This window comes from Taeniopygia guttata, chromosome 3, assembly GCF_048771995.1.
Source record: "Taeniopygia guttata chromosome 3, bTaeGut7.mat, whole genome shotgun sequence".
NCBI lineage: Eukaryota > Metazoa > Chordata > Aves > Passeriformes > Estrildidae > Taeniopygia > Taeniopygia guttata.
In genome coordinates, this window is record NC_133027.1 from 71,369,717 (window position 1) to 71,389,526 (window position 19,810).

At 36.2% G+C, this 19,810-nt stretch overlaps 1 protein-coding gene across 3 annotated transcripts in view; it reads right to left on the reverse strand.

Moving 5' to 3' along the window:
* MAP3K21 (mitogen-activated protein kinase kinase kinase 21) overlaps positions 1-19,810 on the reverse strand; it is a 40,359-nt gene that overhangs the window by 12,074 nt on the left and 8,475 nt on the right. For all 3 annotated transcript variants that reach the window (XM_002191469.6, XM_030268275.4, XM_030268273.4), the window contains exons 2-5: positions 10,115-10,295; positions 4,975-5,123; positions 4,035-4,210; positions 233-473 (exon numbers count right to left, since the gene is read on the reverse strand). In XM_002191469.6, the coding sequence (XP_002191505.5) occupies positions 233-473; positions 4,035-4,210; positions 4,975-5,123; positions 10,115-10,295 (747 nt within the window). The remainder of the gene's footprint in view (positions 1-232; positions 474-4,034; positions 4,211-4,974; positions 5,124-10,114; positions 10,296-19,810) is intronic.

The following is a 19,810-nucleotide window of genomic DNA, read 5'->3' on the forward strand; positions in this document are numbered from 1 at the left end:
GCTGAATCATTCTTCCAGATGAAATGAGGACTACTTCAGGATATGATACATGAAAGCTTTTCCTTTTGGGAAGGGAGCTATACAATTCTTACCAAACCCTACTGTACCCTACAGTGGAAGAACCTGCCAACAAAATAAAATAGTAGCTAACACTGAAGCACGAACCATGGAAGTGAAGAAGCTGGCATATTTAATCATTACATATACAGTGAACTTTTAAAAAATTGCAAACCTGAAGGCAAACTAATTCTGTGTCCATCTTTCAGTTTTAACCGGCTTCTTTTGAACTTCCCCTTCCTCTTCTTTACATTGGGTTTCTCTTGGTTTAACTGGAATATCATGATATTCAGCTCACGCTCCAGTACATCGATCTCGCGCTCCGCTAGCTGCTGCTCACGGCGCTTCAGTAATTCTTCTTGAGATTTTTGCTGAAGAGCTGCTCTTGTCAACTCCTCTTCTCGGGATCGAAGCTCCTGAAGACAAGAGTCACACAAATAAAACTTAGTAATAATGTGAAGGCGGTATTAAAGGACATATGAAGTGCACAATAGATTGTCCTTCTGATTTATTTTTATGATGCACTATATACATGCAACATGCCCATCTTCTGCAAGTCCTCCATTCTCAACAAACCAAGACTCTGTATTCAGAATCATGCATTACACATTTCATTTAAACTAATTAACTTGAGTCACCCCACTTAAAGCAGGCAAGTAGTAGCAATGGGGACAACACATGCAATCAAAGATTATCAACTAACAGCCCAGCAGAAAACGCACTTCAAATATTTCACATGATGAGAAGCTCTTGCACAGCACAAGGGCTGCTATTGGACAGCTCCTACACTTTAACATAAGGACAATGACCTGACGAATACACAAATTATTGCCTTTATCTTAAATTCTCTAACCTTTCCTGTTTCTCAGCCACTTATTAGGTAGCACTTTTCTATCTAGAAAAGCAATCAGTATTACACTGAATGGGGATTAGTGCAATAGGATAAACTAAGTAATAAGACAGCTGTTTCTTAATTAAATCTAGCACATATCTGTAACATCAAACAGCTACTAACCACTGAATTACAGCACACAGATTCCTCAGCCACCAGTCTCAGAAGAGTTGCTCTTCTTTTATTATTTTTTAATTTTGGAAATGGGAAAGCTTTAGTAAGGAAGCTAGTTAGTTTTTCAGGGTAAATGAATACCCAAAGCTAAATAACTGTACACCTAACATTTTAAAATTATCTCAATCTTCAGTTTCCAAAATCTGTTAAAATACATCTAAAATTTAAGACCTCCCCGATTTTAGACCTTCCTCAATAGTATGGGGCATATTACAGAGGAGACAGACTTAGACAGAACACCTACAGTCTATATTGCTAATAACATTGTACGGAAAGTATAGGAAAAGGAGAACTAGATGTGACTCATACTATGTTTCTCATGACAGTTTTTTTCATACGATTGTGTAAATGCCACTTAATTCAACTCTGAAAACTATCATTTGGGACAAAGCTATGTTAAAAGTTCAGTATCTAAAAAAATTATTTCTATTTAAAATTAATTTATTTTTACACTACATACAATTTTATAATTGGGGTGTTGCTTGGTTTTGTTTGTCTTCAGAACTGTCTAATTCTGCTCATTAGTTGTATGTTGTATTCCAGAAGACTTCCTTATTCCAGCAATGCTGTATGCTGGAATTCCTTATTTCATACCCTTAAAGAAAAAAACTACTTCCTGAACTGTAGTATTTCAGTGTTTTCAAATGAGGGGATGTTCAAATGTTCTTGCCAAAAAGACTATGGATGTCAAAAGACAGGTTGGCACTGAAGTAAAATGGTTCAGTGAGAAGTGTCTGCTCTTCACAAAGATACTTTCTGGGTTTTTTTGCAGCCATAGCACACATACATTGCTTATCATGGGTTTAAAATTTAAGTGATATGACTGAAATTTCATAGGGTATACTAATTTTGAGTGAGCTTGTTTCAACACAATATTGGAAACCAAATTTTGTTAAAGATATTAAATAACTTAATCTTCACTTTCCTCCTCCTCCTCTGTCCACACAAAACAGGGCAACCTAAAACAAGGGTTGAAAGCAGAAACTACATTAATTCAGATTTAGAAAAGAGATACGCAAAAGTTTAAATAGAGAAGCTCTTTATTACTGCATTAGTACAGTAATAAAGGTACATTAGGAGACACTGTTGATTTTCCACCTTTCACAGCCCTCAAATCCAGGTTCCATAAAGCTCAGCAAACAGGCAGAAACTGAGGGTCTGTACTGAAATGGTAGACAGTTTAGAGGAAGTAAAAGTGTTTCCTCAGTGAGAGATTAAGTATTTACTCTTTTCCAAATAAACTAATTAAAACCCGACTTACTGCAATTAGTTAGGCAATGTTTCCACATCACTCTACAATTAAAACAGCCATTGTAAGGAAGCTTGGAAAGAATTCTGTATTTCAGTTGCTCAAGAACATTTGTCAAAATAAGATTGTGATCTTCTCTTCAAGTAGGCGTCACCATCACTCATTTGCAGTAAGCCCTTGAGGAAATTCCTCTAGCTACAGAAGTTCCTCTTTTACAGGAGGAATGAGACTTCATGCAGAGGATTTTTGTATTATTATAATACTATTATTATTAATATATAAATACTTTATAGACATGACTTTCACTCTAGTAGCTCATAGCAAAGTTGATAATATGACATATTAAAAACCCTGAATATATGAAAATCTTGTCTAAATCAAAGTTACATGTTTTCAGCCTTAGAGAAGTATACCTCATTAGGGTAGATGCCTCTGGAGATGCACTTACTGTAGCATATTAAAAGTAAATTGCATTTTATCTTTTCTCCTCTCTAACTAAGCTTAACTCACTTTTGCACCCAAAATATGACTCTTCTCGAAAACCTTTTCTCCTACTTATTTAATCCTCGATTTGATTTAGTCACATTTTTCTTAGATAGGAAATCTCATACTAGAGCAATGCCTCCAGAAAAACAAAAAATAAACAAAAAACCTGAACAGGAAGGCCTGTTACAATTGCTCCCAGAGTAAAAAGAGGAAAAAGTGAGTTAACTAAGCTTAACTCACTTTTGCACCCAAAATATGACTCTTCTTGAAAACCTTTTCTCCTACTTATTTAATCCTAGATTTGATTTAGTCACATTTTTCTTAGATAGGAAATCTCATACTAGAGCAATGCCTCCAGAAAAACAAAAAATAAACAAAAAACCTGAACAGGAAGGCCTGTTACAATTGCTCCCAGAGTAAAAAGAGGAAAATGGTTGGTTAAGCAGTTGCTGGAGGGGCCAAAAACAGAGTTATGTTCTATGGCAGGTTGAGGCAAGTGAACACAGTAGCTGGTGACCTCACGGCAAGTAAAAAAAGGAAGCCTCTACTCTCTATAGAGGGACTATAACTCAACTGCAAAGGAAGAGACCTGACAGCTCCCGAGGCAGACAGCTCTAGCACTCTGTATGCCTACTGCAGGCAGAGCAGACCCACCACATACTCACCCACTTCTGTGAACCAAAATGAAGAGGAAAATGCAGAGGGTAGAAGAAACAGTAGAGAGAAAGTATGTAATGATACTGCAATCTTACAGGTGATCAGTAAACTCTAAAACCACTATGCTGATGTTTCAGTACATGTAAAAAAGCCATGGGACACAGTCACATAACAGGATAAAAGGCTTTTCATTCTCATAGCTGAGGAGAATGTTCAACAGCAGATGAAAATTTGCAGTCAAAGATTAGCTTAAGGGATAAATCCAATTTAACCGATACATGCAAACATACAAGAAAAAACAGCACATTTTAAAAAAGAGCCTGGAATGCCACATTCATACATCTACAACCTCTTTTCTTTGGGGAGAGAGGTGTGGATATCTTTCTTTATCAACTGTCTGTATATTTGCATGAGTACATTGGTAAGCAACAATTCAAAAGTTCAAAGTGTCCTGTATCACAAACATACATACACACATACCCTTCCTTAACTGCCATGCAACTGGAAAAATCAACTTACTTTTTCCTTGGTCCTCAATTCATTAAATATCTGCTGAATTTCCAATTTCCAGTCATCTTGCATGGAGTGGAAAGACTCTTGAGGCATTTCAGTCATAACTGCCCCTTCAATGGCAGTAAGCTGTTCAAGAATTAAGGCAAACGATGGTCGGATATGAGGGTCCTGCTCCCAGCATTCTAGAATTTATCAAAATCCCGTCAGTTTGTAATAGCACATAGAACTTTTTGAAGAACTATGTGAATTTCAAGTTACTTGCAGCTGCATTTCAAATTCTAATGTGTTCTCTTTACTTGCAAGATATTCCCAGTCCCGTCTCAATTTACAGAGGTGACATCTACCTACCTGTATTCAGAGGATTGTCTCTGTATTAACAGTAATTTTTTGGTCTATTTTTAGCATCTGAAATAGCAAAGCTAGCAATATTGTATGAAATAAACAAAAAGGTAGAAGAATTCACTAAACACAAGGAAATAGCCATTAGCAAGCAATGTTTATTTCTCGCTAAAATATTTCCAGAACATTTTTGACACTCATGAATTGTCAAAATGAACACTCATGAACATTTTTGACACTCATGAAGTGTCATGAATGAAAATAAAAAGGCATTCTTTTCCTTGGGATTTTAATCTTATCTTCTATTAATCCATAGTAGAATCCCATAATTTATGAAAATTAATGCAATTTCAGAGTAGAAAAAAAATCTGTGAAATCAGAGCACAAACTGTACTGTTGCTACTGAAAAACTTATATGCAACACTGTAACACTGTATGGCTCCCTCAGAAACACACCCAACTCTCTAACACCAGACTGCTGTGTAAATAAAAACAAAACACCTGGTACACAGCACTATCAAATGAGGTACTTATTTGGCAACCCATGATTATTTCATACTCCCAAAACATAAATATTTAAATACATAGGAAGAAACAATGTGGATACCTTTCATTAGTTTTGCAAATGGCTCAGGGCAGGTGGATGGAATGGGCAAAGTAAGCTTATTGACAGCTACTCCATAAGCCACAGCGAGGCCATCAATGCCACGGTAAGGAACTTCTCCTGTAAGCAGTTCCCACAGCAACACTCCGTAACTACAAAAGGTAATTTTTAAACAGTTATTATCTGAGAAAGGAACAAGAACACAAGTAAACACAAACAAGTATCCGTCCAACCATGTACTCAAATTCATGAGGATTTTCCAGTCAAAGGTGAATGCCTTTTTAAGTCAGTTCTACTTTTGTCATCATGAACCTTTCTGGTTATAATGATTAAGCAAATTTGGTGTAAATTTAAGACTGGCTCGCATTCTCATTCAAAATGTAATCCTGAAGCCACTTCTATAGAAATGCTAGTTTCACATAAATCTGGCTTACAACAGGAAGTCTGAATGACAGAAAAACAGGCAACCTTCTCCCCATGAAAAACAAACAAACAAACAAACAAACAAAAACAATAAAAAGAAATCGTCAGCAGAGCATTCAGGCCATCCCCCTTTCCAAATATTTCCCAGTAATATACCTGGAGGGACATATTTTTTTCTTTTTTAAATAGCAGTAACAAAAATTACAGAAAACTCCCATCTTTATCTGGAAGTTTGAATTTCTAATCCCATCATGTATATATGAAGGCCAGTGAACTTGTCACTTCCACTGAAGATGCAACATAATTGAGAAATTATTTCATGCACACACAACAAATTTCTGCATACTAGAAAAATTCTCACCCACAAAATCCACACAAAACAACATTCTTTTCAGTAAAAGGTAGTGGCATGAAGAGATCTTTTCTCTGAGTCAGGTACAGAAATGCAGAACCACAGGAATTCCTATTACCAGTAACAATAACCGTAAGAACTTCTGCAATGCTCCCCACTCAAAGAAGAGTTGGGTGTTGCTTTTACCGTCTTTGGGTCTGTATGCCCAATGCTTGGCTTGTTCAAATTACTCAAGCCCCTGCAAAGGGCAGGGACAGCACACTGGTTGCTGTGGCTCCAGAGCTCCTATTCTACCACCACTGAAATGGACAGCATTCACAGTCATTTTTTTGTGGAAGTGGGAATTACTCCTTTCAGAATGTTAGCCTAAAGTGGACTTCATGACTGGATTTGGTTTTTGTTCCTTCCTTCATCCCCCACGCCCCCTCCACTTCTCTTCCTGCCAGGGAACCACTACCTGTAGAACAAGGATACAAAGGATAACCTTTTGCTGCTTTTGAATAGTAAAGTGAGCAGGCAAAGGACAAAACAATACAAACTACCACTCTTGCCCCTTCATTCCAAGTGTGTATAGAAGCCACCTGCAAGTTTTGCAGGACTAGACTGAACTCTCCAACACGAGAAGAAAAGCATTCTGCACTGAGGAAGTGAAGGCTATGCACTCCTTAGGACTAGAAATGACACCTCAAGTGGAGGTGCCAGATGTGACAGGGAGAAGGACACACACCGGTTAAGGTTTCCTATCACTGTTTGCTTAATGAGAAGAAGTCAGTCAGCATTATATAACACCTTACAACATCACTTTAATAAATAATAAAACAACAAACTACACAATATCAGCACAACTATCACAGTACATTATCTATGGTGTTGTCTGAGAATTTTTGCATTTCATAAAATCTTAAAAACTAATGAATTTACAGTGCTAACACTTCATCAAAAGCTGAAGGAAACAGTCTGCACCTGCACCCAAAAGAAAAAGGAATTTAAAAAGTCTTTGGCTTCTTAATAATTCCCTCCTGATTTTTCTGGTCTAATTTCTGCATTTGCTCGTATAGTCAAAGAAGGTTAAAATAATTAATTCCAATTAGTTTGAAAACAATGGTATTCTGACCATAACGAATACAACACTTCCTGTGATACATACACATTTTATGCCCGATGGAGGAATTCTCCTGAACTATGGCTCATGCGTGTCATTGGAGAAAGCATAAAAAAACCCCTCAAGTACAGACTGTTCTAAATTCAAGTAATTCCCTTGTTCAGACTATTCCATGCATATCTTAGCATGAACTCTGAAGTTAAGCAAAATATTAAATTTAACTAAAAAGAAGTCACCTTTTATAAAAAAGTTGTCACACTATTAGATTTAGTTATATTTACAATTCAAGCCTTTAATCTTAAAGTGCTCTCAACAGTGCCAAGAAGGTGGTCACAAAGTTTTAAACAGACCAACACAGAAACAGTCTTTTAATGAAAGCAGTCATAATGTCAAGAACCAAGAGCCAACACCATGGGGGAAAAACTGCAAGGAGGAAGCCTAAAGACATTATGGTCTTGATACGCTGGAATTTTTAACTACTTCAGCATAATAGTTTTTAACTACTACTAGGGAGGCACTAATCTGCTATTATCTAGGAAAACAGCTACTTGTTAACTCTCTCAGCTACACAAGTAGCTACTTAGTGTATTAAATTTCAACAGCTCACATACAATTGTCTTAAGCATACAGCCTGAACTTCTAATAAACAATTTTTTTAAAGAGCAAAAGCCATGTCCCTTTCCATCATCAGCAAAAGGCAAAGCCACAACCATGTAATTGAAATACATATTTCTAAACCCCAAAATGAATACACCTCCAAAAATATGTTAAGTATTTTCATTAGTAAAATTATTTTTCCTTCAATCAAATGTGGTTTAAGCCTTACTGTATATCTCACTTCACTGAAAACTTGCTGATTTTACATATTTTAGGGGCTGAAAGTCTGTAAGTAAGGTTCTCAAAGTTTATTTTACTCTACAATCCATCTTCTAGAGCAGAGGTTACTAAGCGCTGCTAGGTGAATCACTTCAAATTTATACAAATGTTCCAGGCAAAAGCAACTACTAATTCTGCTGTACAGTAGATGCTTCCTGGCTTTCCCAAGGGCTTGTACAACCAGGACATACTCTAAAGACCACTGTTGAAGCACACCATCAGCACTTGGAAATCTGTAGGCATATTTGCACTTTAAGGCTCCACACAAAACCAATACGGACACACCACTCAGAAATGTGTGATGACTGATGGAAGGTAGGGTTGGCACAGTAGAATTCTTGTTAGGGAATTTGGAAGCATGTGCCAGAATAAAATAAATACAGTAGTTGAAGCTCTGGTCTGGAAAGCAAAAGGATACATGTGCAGGGCCTGGAAAGCACTAGTTCTGCTATCTAGGATGACACCTGAGAACACACAGCCTGGAAGGCTCTGCATGAAAATACTCCCACAACATTTCCGAGCACTGGCAGATTCTAGAAGACTATCTGGAAGTGTAAGTTGCCTCAATTTGTGCAGCCTCAATTGCTTTTTTTTTTCCTAGAAAGAGGTTTGCAGATTTCATTCAGAGCCTCAGCACTCAGTATGTGTAACTGAGGTTTAGAAATTTGCTGAAACATACTGTATTTGTCTTACAGAGACCCATATACTTAAATTGGTAAACTGAAGGTTCTTTAAAACAAAAACCACTCCTGTAACCAGGATATTCTTTATTTGCTTTCCTTTTAAAGAAAGAGTAAAGATAAGCAACAGAATAGATCAAGGTGCAGTGAGCAGAAAATGTTTAGAAGCTAGAAGGTCTAAACTATACTGCAAAACACAGCCTTTCTACTTAAAAACCTCTCCTGTTAGACTTCCATCATTGAACTAAATACTTACATTTTTACAAGAGAGGCGTGCAGAAGAGAAGGCGAAGAAGAGAAATACTGTAGGTTCCAAAAATGTAAACTAATGTTGCAGCAGAATATAAAATAATTGCATCAAAGCATACCCCCTCAGATACCTAAAATCACAGCAACAAGACTGGACAGGACCTGTAATTAAGCATGGAATACAGCTGATTAGGGAAACGCCTACACCCAACCTCCATCCCGCAAAAGAAAAAAAAATTTAAGAAAAAAGTAAGAAAGAATGGAAAAAAAAAAGAATGAGGCCAAAGATGCTTCCCAACTGGGCATCAACTGAGACTAACGTAAATAAAATTGGTTCTAGAGACAAGAAGACAAATGAGTGTCACAAAACAGCAGTGCAGATACAGAATCATCACAAGAATACCAAAAGTATTGCTTCATGCTGTAGAATATCATGCATTTAAGCAAAACAGAACCCTATTTAAGAATTATACAATACAGAACATGCATAAAGCAACAGGAGAAAACAGATTAAAGTCCTCTTCTCCTTCCCCAAATAGCTATCTTGCACCCTTCAGAGCAAATGTATCAAAAAGAAAGGAAATGCAGACTTTTCAAGGTGGGGCACAGCAGCTTTTAGAGCCTATTGTGCAATCACTGCTTTTCTGCACTCACAAAACAGAACTAAATTAAAACCAAAGTTTAAATCACCTTTCTACAGTACATTTATCCCACACTACACCACTCAAAAATAGCATCTGTAGTGAGAGCCATATTATTTATATTAGCCACAATAACATCTTAAACAAGAAATTCACAAATTTAACACAGAGCATTTCCCATCTTTAAAATTAGAGAGCAAGTTAAAACAAATTTGCGCTGAATACACTCTCCTTAATCCAGCTACTGGAAGCAAAATCTCTGTAAATGTAGAAGCTTTAACCTAGCATTAACTTTTACACACAATCACATTCCAGACTCCTAAAAACAGCACTAATTCAAGTTAACACTTGGCAAAGGTCTGGTTTGCACCTTATTATTATTTATCAGGCATATAAGGCAGTAATTGGTTGGTCCCATTTTTAAACAGACTGAGAGTTTTCAGACATTAAATATAAAATAAAACTACCAGTCATGAGATCAGTCATAAATTTATGTATCAAGAGCACAAAGTTATTTACATTAAGACTCCAAAGAAACATTTGGGTATATTAACCAACAAATATTTTAACGGCTTCTCTTAATGAGAGTTTGCTTTAAAAAAAAAATTATTTATTTTCCCTCCTCCTCCCCTAGTTTGTAAGTAATGGATAATAAAAGGTATAACAACTGAAGTAGATACTCTAAAATGTGTTTGTTTCTTAGAAGAGCTAAACTAGCCATATGCAGAGGCAATAACCTAGCAAACCACAAAAAAAAAATTCTGTCCAAACCCTCAACACAGTTGCACTGAACATGGTCTTCAGCAGAATAACTTCTTACCTCCAAATATCACTTCCTTTAGAAAACATGGAGGACTTGATAACTTCTGGAGCCATCCATGCATAAGTTCCTGCTGCACTCATTTTGGTTGTTCTGTGCCACTCTCTAGCCAGACCAAAGTCTGTAATCTTCAGAGTTTTATTACAAATGTCATCATGCTCCATCTTCTCTAGCAATAAAACTGCAAAAGATAGAGTTTGTAAATTAATGCAATGGCAATAAAAAAATACATTTCTGTTACTAATTTCACATACAACTTGTATTGAACAGATAATTGTATACTTCTAGTGTTGAGAAAATATTACTGCAATTTTTATCTGCATGAAAATGTTTTTTGATAATTTTAAGTTATTCCAAGCTCTAGAACCAAGAAATACCTACAGTGTCATGAGCTTTTATGCAACTGTAGGAGCATATATTGAATTAGTACAAGAAATACACTGGAGATGGAAAATAAATCAGATAATTTAGGAAAGTCCAGAATCCTAATATCCCAGATGATGACAGACTGTCAGAAAATTATCCACTTTGCAACCAGATTCTGGAATAATAAAAACAGCAGCAGTAGTAAACAAAAAAACAAATGTAAAGTATTCTTATAAAAGACTGATAAAACAAAACAGCATTATGTCACCGTATAAAATCCATTCTTAATAGTGCACTCCATCCTAGTACCTACTCATCTTCAAAAGCATGTAACAACTGAAAGAGGTGTGGGGAAGGACACAAGCGGGGTACTTGAAATAAAATAACCACAGGTACAAGGAATGGTTAATAGAAAGAAGCCTTTTCCTAGCCTTCCCCTAGGAAAAGAAACATTTACAAACAAAAATCTATATAACAATGCCTAGTTAATGAAGAAAACTAGGGGTAAAAACTGTTTAAAGTTTCTCACTACAAGAAATGGACACCATTGGGTAAAACTAGCAGATGAGATTCAAACATGTGCCAGTCATTCGCATAACACATAGGTGAACTTTGCAACAAGATTCTGAACTTTGGAATTCTTGGCATGGTATGTGAATATTATTATTTAACATAGATTTAAAAAGCATCTCCACAAATTCACAGAAATAAACTTGATATAGGGAACTGAAATAAAAAAGTTTATTTTTAGTTTATTTTCATTAAATCCCTGGACCACAAATCAGAACAAAGTTGGGAAACTATATGCCAGGGAAATTAGTTTGCCTTTGGAGTCCCCAGCTGGCAACAGGCTATTGGACTTGGATCCAGTCCCTTTTATGTTATACACACTGCACCTTCAGGAATGTTAAAGAGTAAGTTATCCTTTTTATGCTGTTGCATCCTACAGTGCCTGACTTGTTCAACCAGACATTATTGACAGAGTTGTAGCACCTCTTCAGGAAACAGTGTTGCAAGAAGAGAACTGGGTAATTGTGTCAGAGCTCACAAGGAGGGAGACAACAGATGGAAAAGAATCATTTTAACACACCATAATTTTAATTCCATATTCAGTTCCTCTGTCACTGTTTGAGAGCAACTGTCAGTTTTAACTTGCTATTAAAATTATCTCCTGGGACAAAGACCAAAAATTAAATTACATGTAAGAAATGTAAATGTGTAGTTTCCAGCTGTATGTAGAGCAAAACACAGTACAGGAACCCCATTAACAAAAAAAGCAGACGAAGACTTACCCTCCCTTACAGAAGAAAAACTGATGACCTTGCACTTGCAATTGAAAGAAATAATTCTTACTGGTAGAGATTAACTCTTACAAATATTTCAAAAATTACATCAAATCCAGATAAAAGGAAAAGAACCCACATTCCATTTTCAGTAAGCTTCTTAACAGAGCAAGAGAAATGAAGGCCAAAATGGTACAGACAAAGCAAGAGCTCACCAATGAGAACCACCAGAACAGGTTAAATTCATGCAAGTCTTTATACTTTTATACTTGAATCAAAGACCTATTGTTTGCTGTTCCATTTCAAACATGTTCAGCAGAATTCCTGACATTCCTTGTCAGTCAATGTGACCGAAACCAAAAACAGTCAGTCTTGCAAAAGGTAATAACTGGCATGTGACCAAGTTTCATCCTTCAAAGGGACAACATTTCTTAGCAGTTCAAACTTCCCTTTCCGGCTGGTAGCCAGGCAAACAATACCTCACACACATTACTTAGCAGCTGGGCAGTAAAAATATTCAGCATAGCTGAGTAGCACTCTGTAACAGTTTACCTTGGAGTAGCCTAGCAACCTTTACTATAGCATCCTTCTGCCTCTTCCATAGCTTCCTGGCCCTTGCTGGCTGCTAACCTGGGAGAAGCTATTTTAAAACCACCACATTTTGTCCTGTTTACTCAGCATCCCCCTTGTTTCTTTTCCAAACATTTAAATTATCTTTTCTGGCTACAATATACATGCAATGTTAAGTTTAACACTTTTGTCAGTTTAACACTTTTGGGTTTACTTCAATTTTTTCAGACTTTTTATTTTCCACGAAGAATCAAGTTCATACTTACATTCTAGCTTTGCTCCTGGCAAGAAGAGCCCAAAATATTTAGATGTGCAAAGACTACTTGAAAACTAAACCCACCAACACCCATAGATTAGATTAGGTATGCAGAAATGCAGGAAAATCCTATGTGCTCACTTATTTACAAGTAAGAAATAGGATAAGGATATTTATCTAACACCTTATTTACTTTTACATAAGCAAAACCATATACAATGTTTCTGAATGATTCAAAATTGAAGGAGATTAAGTTTGGTCCAAATGTAAAACTCTGTCTTGGATCCTCACCCAAACATTCCATCCAGATATAAAAAAATGATCAAGTAGTCTAAGGTTGCATATGATTTCTACCTGCAACACCATTTTCAACTAAATTCTGAGTTATTACATCTCTCTTTGTGACTCTACCTTTCAGCAATGAGATCAAGGAGAAAGCAAATCTGTTAACATCACAGAGCAAAGGCTTGGGTGACAAATAACAGGCACTCCTTGAATATATGAGACAGCCCAGAAATATTTACAGCAGGGCAACAAAGAGATGTTATTTTCAATAATTCCTGAAATATAAATCAATAAATTAATGATAAAAGCCAAGTAAGTCAGAGAGAAAAATAAAGTGCTATGCAGTAAACTGGTATTAAAAGTGGTAGATAAGATATCCTAGAATCATAAAGGTTGGAAAAACATCTCCAAGATCATCAGGTCCAACCTTTGACCAAACAGCACCATGTCAACTAAACCTTAGCACTAAGTACCACATCCATTCATTTCTGGAATATCTGCAGAGATGGTGACTCCACCAGCTCCCTTGGAAGCACAGTCAGAAGGTAGTGCCCACTCTAAGAAAGAACAGACCATCACACTAAAAAAATATGCAGATTTGCATAAAATCAATCATAAAATCTACAGCTATAAAGAAGAGATGAAGGAAGAAGAAATGCCTGGCTGTTCTGGCTAACAGAAAACTACCAAGCTACATGTAGCTGTGCAAGTAGCTCATTCAAATCTACAAGACAATAAAGAAGACTTAGTTCAGTAGAAACAGGGAGGTATCAATAGAATTTTACGAAGCGTAACACCTCATATGAAATACTGAATGACTAAACCTGCACATCCATGTCCAACAACAGGAAATAATGCAGACATAGAAAATAGAATAGTTAGGATCTAGTAATGTATTTTATATCAATAGAAATTGGAAGAGCTTGTCCTTTTTGCTAGGCTAAACAAAGGTTCAGAGAAGTTATGAGAACAGAAGTAACCCATACCTAACAATAGAATGCAGACCTGCACACTGGTGCTCTTATAAACAAAATATTTTCCTAGGTACTCTAGCTGGTCCAGATCTTCTAGGCACACTTCTGATTAAATTCAAGACCTAGATCTGGAGTTAGCAGGGTAGGGAATTTTATCGCCTCTTTTCTCCCATTCCCGTTTCAGACCCCCTTTGCGGTATAAAGCAGAGTTCACTCCTCAAAAAAAAGTCTCAAGATCCAACACACATTCCTGTTAAATCTAATGGTCCCTGAAATAGTATTGCCATTAATTTTTCTTGCTTTCTGCACTATCATTGTTACAGTTGGAATATTTTTCTACTGATCTTATGGCACAATGCAAATATTTAACGGTTTAACAGTATGCAGGTAAGATGTTTTGCATACTTTTAGAAACCAAAATCTAACTCTTTGCCATGGAGCTTGCCAGTACTTTCTGTGTTCCTCTAATTAGAGCAGACCCAGCAACAATTATCTGCCACACAATTGTTTCCATGCAAAGTGTTCTTAGTTGAGAAAAGCGCAGAAATTGTGCTTGAAAAGGAGGCATGAGTCTCAGGAAAATCCTCCTCAAATGCTCCCAGTTGCCACTCCTTTTCCTGTGCCATTCCCATCCCATCAGTCCCATCTCCAAACTCTCCACACTGGCAATAAAGCTCCTTTTAATGTGAGCAAAAGCTGAAATACACATAAAGTAGCAGACCAAGTCTGGCCAGAATTGAACAAGAACTGCATTCTCTGTGCTTTTGAGCTTGGGTTGAAATTTTATTGGGGAAAGGAAAAATCAAGCAAGAGCCTACATATAGACCGATAAGCCAGAAATAATAGAACAGAGCACATTTAGACAAATCAGATTCCTGGGGGTGCACATCTGGCAAACTCAAGTACAGAATGACACCCCCAGTGCTATTTTCAAGACTAAGCTGAAAGCCTAGAGAAAAACTAGAAGTACTAATTTAAATTGCAAGCACTTTGTTTAAAGCATAATTCTAAATAAAAGACTCACATTCCTGCCTCAGCATCTCTCTTTTTTGTTAAAATTCATATAATTAAGGGAACAGCATTTACAGCAAGCCTGAGGGAGGCCTGGACAGACATTTTAGGCGGACATCTAGGAAATGTATACCTAGAACTAAACTCTTCAGTGCTACTTTTTTATTGTGGGTTATTCCCAACGGTGTTAGTTTTATTTTTGTTTCTAAGTACATATAGATGGTAATTCTCCAAACTTATCTAGCCAAAGCCCCCATTTAAGACAACATTTCAGTTGATTTTTTTTTTTAAATCCAAAGACTTCATACAGTTAAAGTCAGTTTTATTGCATGAACAATGCATTCCAGTGTTTTCAGGTGTCTTTTTTCGGTTACCACACATATAAAATTATTAAGAAGATATTCCGAGAGAAGCCAAAGCAAAGGATTGAACACCTTTTCAGTAGTTCAAATGTACTGAATTCAAATAACCTTATAATACTTAAAGAAAAAAAAAGATCCTGAAATATTGAAGTCCATTCTATCCCCCATATCATCTTTGCACTTTCTATTATACCCCCTTTATATTACCTATTTTGTTAGTACTAAAAATAAAACATTAAGCAACCTTCTTTTGCCAAGATAGTCAATTGCTACCAACCATTCCTTGCTACTTTATCTACAGTTTGCTAAACAGGTGGCTATCATAGGCTTTGCAAATATAAGCTATTTAATACCACAGCTATTTAAGTTACGATGATTATAGGTAAGAATGCCTATATATCCACTACATTTACCACCACTGATAAAGTCATTCTTAGAGAACACTATAAAGGGAAGAATATTGGTATGCTGTACAACTCAACTTGCAAATAGAGATTGTCCAGACAATGCTGCTACTGTCTCTGTTCCCCCTGCACTCAGTCAGTTCCCTCTCCAACTGTTTGCAAGCAAATCTGGTTCCTGTTAGTTCACTAAATCAACATGCAACAAAACCAGCAGGGTGACCCTGCATCTTTACCTGGAGACTAACAGGCAGAAAAAAAACCTTATTAAATGTTATGTATTCAATTAATGAAACACAATACCTTGTCCATATTAAGAGACCCACCTCCACCATTTGGAACTGTTATTTGGCTCCAATTGTAATTGGAAATTAAAATTTCAACATTGCTTATAGAATCCATATCCAGATTTTAAACTGTAGATTAAGTATCACAGTGCAAAAAATTAGGTGTGCAAACAACAAATTAAATATCTCAGTGAGAACATTAACTGATCAGAAACTCTTCTGTATATACAAAAGATGATACTTTTGCCTGTGCAGCACTGCTTCTTAAATACCTTCCTTTTCTCCCGTGGCTCTCAGGATGGGTTCTGCTATCTCTGTAGCTACTATCTGTCAGATTGTGATGGGCTCACCAGATTAAGGTCAGAGGTCACCATCAGCAAGGGAATTTTATCCTTTAAACACTGATTACACTTAAAGGAGACTTTTTTAGTCTATGGATACTGTGCTCTTCTATGTAATTTAACAGCAGGTATACAACCAGTTCTTAATTTTCACACTTAACTGAAAGGAACAGTTTGTACTTAAATGCATTTGTCTAAAAATATCCATCTTAAAAAAAAAATCCAAAACAACCAACAACCCAAGAAATGTACCTCAAAGGAGCCATCACATACTAAAAAAAAAAAAAAATCCTGAACAAAGTGTTCCCAGTTGGAAAGCCAAAACAAGACAAGACTTGACACAAGAAGTCCTCGACATCATGAACTGACAAATACACACCAACCTCATAAGAAAAGCACAGCCCACTGTAGGATATGTGGCAAAAGAAAAGCACAAAGGATAAGAATAACTAGGAGCCACCTGCCTTCTGAAGAAAATGGAGGGAGAAGGAAAGAGAGGAAAAGGGAAAAGAGATTTCAACAGCTCCAACACACCTTGCATCACCATTTTTTTGCTTCCCCTTCACTTCTTTAATAACTATTATTAAAGCAACTTTTGGCAAATGGAAACTTGAGAGAAAGAAGCAGTTTTAACAAGTTATTGGCACAGACTACAGATGCTGCAAGTTACTTTACTGCATGCCATTTGTGCTTCACTTGCTCTTCAGATAGGTCTGTAATGCAAAACAGAAATTTTTATTGTGTTGTAAGAGGAAGTACTAGAGGTAATAAGCATTTATAATTAAACATTCGAACAATCATAATTTAAACACTAGATCAGCAGTAAATTCTGAAAAATTTAGGATTTGGATACTACGTCAGCAAAAAATCAAAATCAGACTGGACACCAAACATTCTCAAGTTCTCTTTAGTAAAATACTGAATTTAACTCTTCTATTTAAAAACTAAATTTAAGAAAAAAACAACCTCATTAAAGCAATTTCTCCATAATTTCACAATTACATGGAGATCAATCACTATTGAAACTTAGCTTTAAAACTCAAAATACTCAGTCGTGTTCTACCTACCAGGAACTTCCTCACTTATTTCAAACTGCATAAAAAGTCTTTGTCAATACATAACATATCAGGTATTGTTTACTCCAGGAGAAACTTGAAGAAAATATTAATTTCCTGCCTAACCCAAATTTAAGACTTGGCCATTCCCCACATCAATATATGTCATACAACATACAGAACTTAACAGGCAATGCAGATGAAATTTATAATCTCACAAATGGCATCCAGAGGCAGGAGCTGACAGAGGTTACCTTCCTTCAGAACTAACAATTTAAGTTATCTACCATTAGTCAAATCACCTTTTCAATATTTTGTTTTGAAGCTATGAATATTTCATTCAAATTTGGCTTGGGTTTATAGTTATATTTCTGAAGTCAATAGAAAATGACTCGATGCAGTTTGATATTTCAAGCTAATCAGAAGAATACACAGCCTCTGAGTACACAGAAGTATTTACATAGTTGGCATACTTTTCCTGATGATAACACATTACACTCCGCAATTATAAACTTCCTTGTTGCTTTAGTTTTTGTAATCTGTCTCCAGGTGCATTTGATGTGTTGAAATTAGAACATTTAATAAAAAAAAAAAAAGTCACATCAAAATGAAATAAAGTTTAATAGAAATGCATAGATACATACCTAAAAAATTAAAAATACATTCTATGTTTAAGGGTGACTTACTAGCAAAGCTCAAGTAAAGAGGTATAGTCTGATGTCACAACCTAGACAGTAAAAGAGTCTGCTGCCACTTACCCTCTACAGCTTTTTGCCCCCAGACTGAGTCTAGCAGCTGGGTAGTCTTGGGAGACTCAACCAGCCAGACAGCTCAGCAGAAAATGAAGCCTGCAAATAAACCAGCTTAGAGTAGTTTCCTGCTGAATCTCTCCAAAGTTTTAACCTGATGTACTGACCACACAGGCAGAGACTGAGTTGTGTAGATTCTGCTGACAGGTGGGAGGGGGAGAAGCTGCCTGGAGGTGGGTGGGGAAGCCTCCTCATGCAGCTATAGCTGCCCGAGGAACCCAAGTGGCACCTGTTGCAACAAGTGAGAAGTCAAGCAATAGAAACAGGTCAACCCTTTTACATCTAGTTTTAGTCAGAGATTTAAATATAGGATCCAGCTTTGCTATGCTTTTTTTTTTTTTTTCCCATTATAAAATCCCCTTTGATGAAATCTACTATTGGAAAGAACCCATTAAATAAACCAAAACCAAAAAAACCTCCTGGGTTCCTTTGAAGATGCCAACTGCTATGAATCCAAATTCTGGTTGTAGGTACCTAGTCAGGTTTAGTCCTTGAGTTCTCTTAGAATCTCATCAGTTAACATGAAACCCTGTTAACACAATTTCTATGAGGAATCTTAATAGGTTACACTTTATTAAGAATTTTTAGGTTGTCAGTTTCTTTTATAAAGAATATTTGAAAGAGTCTTGGTTTTAACAAAAAATAAAAAAAGCCAAACAAAGTGTTACCTACCAAACAAAGCAGAAAAAAAAAAAAACCAGACAATTTTTGAGTCCATTTTTTTTTTTTTTTTTTAAATACAAAACTTGGAGGAAAAAAAAATCCCATCAAAATAGATTCTGTGGGGTAGAATTCCTGCATTCCATCCTTGCAGTTTTCTTCATTACCCTCTCAGGACTGTGCATTTTCAAGAACAGCAAAGTGAGAACATTTATTTTGAAATGAGAACTCTGCAAACTTGACAGTGCTGTCCTCTTGAGAAGAGAAATAAAAGGGAAGGCTGATTGTCTCAGTAGTGTAACACTAAGCAATGAGTTTAAAAGTACAATATTTTTCCTTTCTACATAATACAGGAGGAAATAAAAGCAATTAACTTCAGGAAGAACAGTGGTATCTAATCCTAATAGAAAAGAAAATCACAAAACTGGCTGAACATTTAGAATATAAACAGTTCCAAGGGTTAACTTGTCCCATAATAAACCACAGCAATGAAGCATTTACTCCTACATTTCTGAGAAGGAGGGCCGACTTATCAGCTCTGAGTTAATAGTACACCTGCCAAAACACAGATTTTAGTCACCATGAAGAGAACAAAGAATGATTATGTAGCCAACATTGGCATGTCTAGGACTGATTTAACTGGAGCTATGACCCCCATCCTACACAAAAAAAGTTAAAGCTGGCAAGAAGTTCCAAGAAGGAAGAATACTTCTGTGGTGACATTATACAAATATGCAATTTTTCCAACTTGCCATATTTAATCCATGAATTTAACATGCAGTAAGAGGGTTAAAATTTAAACATCCACTTATTTGCAGTGACTGGATTGAGGTAGGCTCTTAGTAACATGGTCAAGCAAGGTAAAAATGATGAAATGTAGTTTAAAGCTGTCAATCCAGGAATGTACATTACACTAGTTGTTATTTTTGTACTGTGAATATATAGACAGCCAAGTAATTCGGTATTTATCTGTTTGTGTCTGTATATAATCTGTATTTATATTTACTTAAATGCCCTAAAGAACCCCAAGGTTCAA